The following is a 7,776-nucleotide window of genomic DNA, read 5'->3' on the forward strand; positions in this document are numbered from 1 at the left end:
TGAACTAATATCTATGTTAAAATTTTATATTATTTCCACTTGGCTGTGATTATACATTAAAATATATTATACAATATAAATTTTCCATCCTTTGGTGTTAAGTTTATTTTTTATAATGTTTATATTTATTATAGGAAAATATTACAAGTTAAATATGTATATTCTATACTGAAATAATAAGACATTAAATGAAACCTACCTGTTCTAACAGATATTTATTTATAAATATTTTTGGAAATTTAAGTTAGAAATAAAATGTTTAAAACAGGTAATAGAAGAGAGTTTTAATTACAGATTAAGCATCATTTAAAACCATACCTTAAATCATTCTAAACACTTTAAACTGTTTAAAAATGTTTAATATGAATATTTTTAAGCAATTTTAACAAATTGATTTTTTAAACTGTTAAAAAGTTTATATGTATATTTTATTTTAGTTAATTTTATATATGTATTTTGATTTAACTATAAATTTTCTTATAAAATTCATAATTTTTTTATAGGTAGTGTCTTCTAAAGATGATATGTATATGTAATTCAAAATAACTAAAACTCGTTTACATATTATACATAAATATATATTATTTAAATTGTAATATTTTGTTAATTATTTAAAATTATTGTTATTATTAGGATCTACTGTCTAAAAAGGAACACAGTTTAGTTTTACTTAATGCTGTTACCGACGCAGGAGAAACTATTTATTTAAATCTCAGCATGACTGGAAGAGATCATATTCGAGGAGAAATGAGATCGCTAAGAGAATTATGGATGTCAAAATGGAAGAAAGTAAATGAAGTAATTAAAGCTATAGAAACAGCTTTGATGGCTTGGAGTACATTTGATGATAGGTAAATTAACATTATTTTTAAAAGTAGTTTAATTATGACCTGAAAATAAAAAAATTTAAAAGATACAGGTTGTTTAGGATAAATATAAAAAATAATTTAATGTAAAAAGTAAATGTGTTTATATACTACTAAATGATCAAAAATAGTAAAAAGCATTATTGAGTAGCTATTGAATTCAAATCATAAATTTTTTGAATATCTGTTTTAAAATTGCCAGAATTCAAGATTTTCATGATTTATTCAAATTTATTAACCAGCAGTTACTTTTTATCACTGATAGTAATATTTGTGTTTAATTAATAGAACTTATCCTTATTTGAACATTTTTTTTTCCTTCCTAGATGAACTAATATCTATGTTAAAATTTTATATTATTTCCACTTGGCTGTGATTATACATTAAAATATATTATACAATATAAATTTTCCATCCTTTGGTGTTAAGTTTATTTTTTATAATGTTTATATTTATTATAGGAAAATATTACAAGTTAAATATGTATATTCTATACTGAAATAATAAGACATTAAATGAAACCTACCTGTTCTAACAGATATTTATTTATAAATATTTTTGGAAATTTAAGTTAGAAATAAAATGTTTAAAACAGGTAATAGAAGAGAGTTTTAATTACAGATTAAGCATCATTTAAAACCATACCTTAAATCATTCTAAACACTTTAAACTGTTTAAAAATGTTTAATATGAATATTTTTAAGCAATTTTAACAAATTGATTTTTTAAACTGTTAAAAAGTTTATATGTATATTTTATTTTAGTTAATTTTATATATGTATTTTGATTTAACTATAAATTTTCTTATAAAATTCATAATTTTTTTATAGGTAGTGTCTTCTAAAGATGATATGTATATGTAATTCAAAATAACTAAAACTCGTTTACATATTATACATAAATATATATTATTTAAATTGTAATATTTTGTTAATTATTTAAAATTATTGTTATTATTAGGATCTACTGTCTAAAAAGGAACACAGTTTAGTTTTACTTAATGCTGTTACCGACGCGGGAGAAACTATTTATTTAAATCTCAGCATGACTGGAAGAGATCATATTCGAGGAGAAATGAGATCGCTAAGAGAATTATGGATGTCAAAATGGAAGAAAGTAAATGAAGTAATTAAAGCTATAGAAACAGCTTTGATGGCTTGGAGTACATTTGATGATAGGTAAATTAACATTATTTTTAAAAGTAGTTTAATTATGACCTGAAAATAAAAATTTTTTTGATNAAACATGTGAAAATTATGTCAATGAGCATGAAACTTATCAACAAAATTTTGAAAAATTTCAAGATTGGCTGAGGATTCTTAAAGCTACTATTGATTCTAGTTTTGATCACAATGATATTGACACTTTGAAGACAAAATTAACAGCAATTAGAGTAAGTTTTTATTTATAAATGTACTGTACACATCTAAAATGTATTTAGAAAAGTGTCTATCTTTTCAATTTTGATATACAATTTATATTGTTAGAAATTACAAACTATAAATTTCTAAGTATTAAAAAAAATTAAATATGAAAGTTAATATTTCTTACAGTCTGTTCTTTATTCTAAAAATATCAAAAGCATATTTTTAATTAATATTTAAGTAAATTTAGAGATTTTTCAGGCCTTATTTATGAAAATTTAGACTTTGATAAAAAAAATTCTAACTTTTATAAATAGGATTTTAATTTGAATTTTTCATTAATGCTTCTTGACCTTGATTATAAGTATTGTAGAAAAATGTTTACAAGAACCTTACTTCATTTAAGGATTTGTTACATCAAGGAGAAGAGCACACAAAAACTAGAAGATGACAATTACTATTCAGATATTTATTACAACACAAATCTGTTTGTTCATCAGATTTGAGTTACAATAAATATCTGAAAAGCAATTGTCATCTTCCAGTTACTTTTGTAATCGGTCAAAAAATGATCTCAAAGATTTTTACATTTTTGGAATTAAAACACTTAAAACGTCAAGAAATGCAAAAAAATTTGGGGTGTAATTTCTGTATGTATGGATGTTAATGTGTGTGGGACATGATTTTGTTCACTCTGTTTGAAGCTTAATAACTCCTGTGCTTTCTGTTAGAAATTTCTGAAATTTTGCAGGGAAGTTTGTTTATTAGGGGGATTGATGCTATTAAATTTTGGTGTCAAAGGACAAGGGAGTGGAGAGATAATGGGGATTGTGTGTATCTCAGACTTAATAACGATTTTACTCATTATTAGCAGTGAACTTTCTTCCCCAAACTCTGTCTCATTGAGTTGGTTTGCCATATTTGTCACGACTAGATATAGTTTGATCCAGGTTTGTTGAGAGTACACCTCCACACTCAAGATAGACAATATTTACAGTTTATTTGGGATATACAGTATATATATATGGAGTATACAAGTTGGAAAACACAGTAAATACAGGATACACAAAGTGTGGTGCCGCATGTACTAGATTGGCTTCCAGGAACTACTAAGCTCTGGAGAGGCCTCAGTCAGCCTGTGGAGCGGCTCAACTACATGGTTCGTCCAGTCTTAGCATTTACCCATTCCTGAGATAGTTATTAGAGGAGTATGCTTTTTCTAAGCTCAGCGGGCTTCCTAAGTGCCTGAGACTTTCGTGTTACCAGTCTCTTGCCCTTCTTTCCCCTCTCCTGTTCGCTCTGCAATTTAAGGATTTGTTGGATGGAAACTTCCGACCAATTACAAATCTTCTTTGTGTGAACTGCTTTCACCCAGGTCTACTTTTATTGTGAAGCTTACATTTATGTTCACCGATATTCTGACCAACTTGTTTATGGCCAGGAGTTCACCATCTGGCAAGTGGTCTATCACCGGACCACATGTGGATCCAATTAGAGAGGTCAGCACTTCTTTTGTTCCCTCTCTGTTCACAACTTTGTTTACAATACTTTACATTAACATTTACAATTTTTTAATAAAACTCATCCCTATCTTCAAAATTAAGCTTTTTTCCATTTTATAATAATTAAAAATGTAAACAGTTTTTTAATGAAATATCACAACAGATAGCGCCACCAGAATTTTAAATGTTGCTGGGAAAGTTAAGCGATTTGTTGTTGGTTTATTTTTTGTGCTGTTCTTTTTGATGTAACAAGTCCTTAAATAAAGTAAGAATTTCATAAATGTTTTTCTGCAATAATTGTAATTTGAATTTATTTATAATTTATAAATTTATAATAAGAATAAATTACACTGTCTTTCAGTAAAGTCATTTACTCGAAAAATTTATATTATTATATTGAATATTATGTATGCTCTGCTGAAGAAGACATTTTAGAAATGTCAAAAGTAGTTTGCTTATAGTTAAAAACTTTTTTAAATAAACGACTTTAATAATGAAAGGCATTGCAGTTTACTCTTATTCTAAGTTTGGCATCATTAGTGAGTACATTTTTATAAAATTCATTTCTAATTTATAATCATTATATCCAAATTTAGCCTGATCATTTACAGTAGTTGTGGGTATATAAAATTCATATTAATTGCCATATACAGTAATACCTTGACTTACGCTACCCCGACTTACGCGATTTTCAAATCTCATCGATTCATCTTTTGTTTGAGCGTCACACAATTCTTGATTACTTACTCCCCCCACACTATTGTTCGGCTTACATGTTCGGACGTGTCGCGCGGAATTGACACATAGCTACAATTTATTTTCTGTTATTTATTTCTGTGTTTGTTATATCTACGGAGACTTGAGAGACTCTGTGTGGTGATTTCTTGTAACCATGAACGAATTAAAAGACGAGATAAGATAAACGAGAACATGTATTAGCTTACATACATCCGACTTGGGTTTTATACAAATTGCGAAATTATACCCCGACTTACGCGAATTCGACTTACGCGGTTATCGCTCGGTTCCACCTATCGCGTAAGTTCGGGGTATCACTGTAATTATCCTTTGTTTTTCTCATTATGAATTTTTGAATTTGATATATATATTATTATACTATATAAGTTATTTATTCATTTATTAAGATTTATTATAATTTTTTTATAACTTAGTTGCAACCAAGTAATTGCATGGTTAGTGCAAGTTTCTGATCAAGTTGGTTCTCAAGTTAAATTGAAACCAAGTTTAAGTGAAAAAAAATTGCAGTTTCAAAACCTGAAAGTAAGCAAATTTTAATTGAAATTATTAAATATATAATTTTTTACAGTTCAATTTAATTATCTTATTGATCACATTTCTTTATAGTCAGTTCTTCAAGATATTCTATCTCATCAATCTATCATAAACAAACTTCAGGATAAAGCCAAACCTTTACCAGAGACTTCTGCAGTTCAAAAAGCCAAAGATTTACAAACACAATATAATGATTTAAATTCTACAATGAAAGTAAGAAAATATCTTTGAATATATTTTCAATATAATGAAATACCATTAAACTATTTATTTTAATGCAATATGTTGATGGATATAATTAACTTTAATTTATTATTGATGATATACATTTGATTGTCTAGAAACATATTGAAACATGTGAAAATTATGTCAATGAGCATGAAACTTATCAACAAAATTTTGAAAAATTTCAAGATTGGCTGAGGATTCTTAAAGCTACTATTGATTCTAGTTTTGATCACAATGATATTGACACTTTGAAGACAAAATTAACAGCAATTAGAGTAAGTTTTTATTTATAAATGTACTGTACACATCTAAAATGTATTTAGAAAAGTGTCTATCTTTTCAATTTTGATATACAATTTATATTGTTAGAAATTACAAACTATAAATTTCTAAGTATTAAAAAAAATTAAATATGAAAGTTAATATTTCTTACAGTCTGTTCTTGATGCCGAAAGTGACGGAAAAGAAAAATTAGCTGAATTAAATAAAGAATTACAGAAAATATTACAGCATACAGATAGTTCTGGCTGTTCTGTTCTGACTGAAGATCTGAAAAATCTGGAAGATGACTGGAACAGCTTCATTAATCAATGCAAGATTAATCAAGAAAGTTTATTACAAACAATAGCTGATCATGATAATTTTGAGAGTGTATTAGGAAATCTTGAAGGTTGGGTAACAACTAAGGAAGGACAATTACGTGATCAGCCCCTACGAAATTGCCTGGAAACAAAGCTACAACAGATAGATAAAATCAAGGTAAACTCGTTAAATTTCCACACTATCATATTATCGGCAGGCCAAAATGTAGGTGTTCTAAATGCTTACTTTTTTTCAATAACAGAAATGATATATTCTACTAATATGAATTTACCCCATTTTTTCCCATTTATTTATTTATTTATTTATTTGTATTCAACATAAAAATTTTTTGCTGCAAACAATTTTTCCAATAATTATTTAAATAATAAAATTTTTATTATTTTCAATAAATAATGAAAATTTTATTATTTATTAATACAAATACTTTATTATTTTTACTGTGTTATTAATAATGATTTCAAAGATTTATTACAATGATTGAAGGGTTATTTAAATAAATTAATGAAATTTTAACAAAAATAGATTAATATAAAATTGTTGATTATATATTTGGCAACATTTATTAATTGTTTTATATCTTATTTTCATGGGTAATTAATATATGTACAAAATTAATATGATGAGAACAATATGTAAAAATAATAAGTATTACTAAATTTTGCTATAATTTAGTTGATCCCTAATATATATGCTTATAATAAATTTATTTTATATTAAAATAAATAATTATCAAAATAATAAAACAAAGCTAAGTAGATAAAAATATCGTTATGTACTTTTCATTACCAATCAATATTACCTTAATTTTTAATGAAAGCACAAATTAATTTATTAAAATATAATAATAGTGAGTGATAATGAGAAGTACATAAAAATATTTTTATATTCTTATATAGCATTCTTTAACAAAATATAATGCTGTGATTTAAATATATTTTTAAATCATGCAGAAAGTCTTCAGCAATAATTATTGATTTATGATTACAAAATAATAAATTATAAAATTTGATCTAACTTTATGTTTTTATTATTATTCTGAGTTAATTAAATTGTTTATTCATAAATAGGAATTAGAAAAAGATGTTTGTTCAAAAGAACCAGAAATAATTTCTCTCTCCACTAAAATTGAACAAATAAAAGGTGAAACACTGCTAACTCCTCAAATGGCAAAACTAAATAGCAGGTATCAAAGTTTGAAGAATAATGTTAAGGTAAAAATTAATAATTTAATTAATTAATTTGTCAAATAACATTAATTTTATAAATTATGTGCATAAAATTATTTTATTTATGATCTAGGAGGCAGTTAAAAAATGGGAACAGTATTGTCGTGATCATGAATTTTTCGAAGTAAAATTGGCAGAAGCTGAAAAATGGTTAGCGGAGCCTGAAAAGGAACTTCAGCAGTTGTCAGTTTTAACGGGTGATATGGCTTCTCTACAAGAACGAAAATCTGCACTTGAAGTAAAGGAATATTTAAATTTATACATTTTAGTTCTCTTGTGAAATTAAAATTATTATCATCACCAAACGATCGCCTAAATATCGGGCTATAATATGGCTAATTAAATGATTGGAATAAAGTAATTTGACACTAGAGGTAGACGTTAGGCGCCATCTCTTAATTAAATTAATAATTAAAATTAAATAAATAAATCAATAAATAAATTTAGAATCTTCTGGAATAAAAGAACTGGCCCGGGGCGGGACTCGAACCCGCAGCCTCCGCTTGCCGTGCGGCGCGCTTACCAGTTACGCTACCCAGACCCTCGAGCTAGTCTTCGCTTCCAGAAGTATATTAGATTTAGATATAACCTTACTTGGTTAAATACATCACTGACTGGGGACGACTCCTTCGCCCACGGCCATAGCGGCACTCAGCCAGCTAACGCAACACCCGGCGAGGTATATATATATATA

General features: G+C 26.5%; 1 protein-coding gene across 1 annotated transcript in view; it reads left to right on the top strand.

Annotated features, from left to right (window-relative positions):
• LOC111620118 (nesprin-1-like) overlaps positions 1 to 7,776 on the top strand; it is a 307,506-nt gene that overhangs the window by 137,159 nt on the left and 162,571 nt on the right. The window contains exons 43-49 of the mRNA XM_023361978.1: positions 634 to 851; positions 4,905 to 5,013; positions 5,098 to 5,238; positions 5,367 to 5,528; positions 5,689 to 6,012; positions 6,924 to 7,067; positions 7,156 to 7,320. Coding sequence (XP_023217746.1) covers positions 634 to 851; positions 4,905 to 5,013; positions 5,098 to 5,238; positions 5,367 to 5,528; positions 5,689 to 6,012; positions 6,924 to 7,067; positions 7,156 to 7,320 — 1,263 coding nt within the window. The remainder of the gene's footprint in view (positions 1 to 633; positions 852 to 4,904; positions 5,014 to 5,097; positions 5,239 to 5,366; positions 5,529 to 5,688; positions 6,013 to 6,923; positions 7,068 to 7,155; positions 7,321 to 7,776) is intronic.

Source organism: Centruroides sculpturatus, unplaced genomic scaffold (genome assembly GCF_000671375.1).
Source record: "Centruroides sculpturatus isolate CEXI.00-Female unplaced genomic scaffold, Cexi_2.0 scaffold109, whole genome shotgun sequence".
Classification (NCBI taxonomy): domain Eukaryota; kingdom Metazoa; phylum Arthropoda; class Arachnida; order Scorpiones; family Buthidae; genus Centruroides; species Centruroides sculpturatus.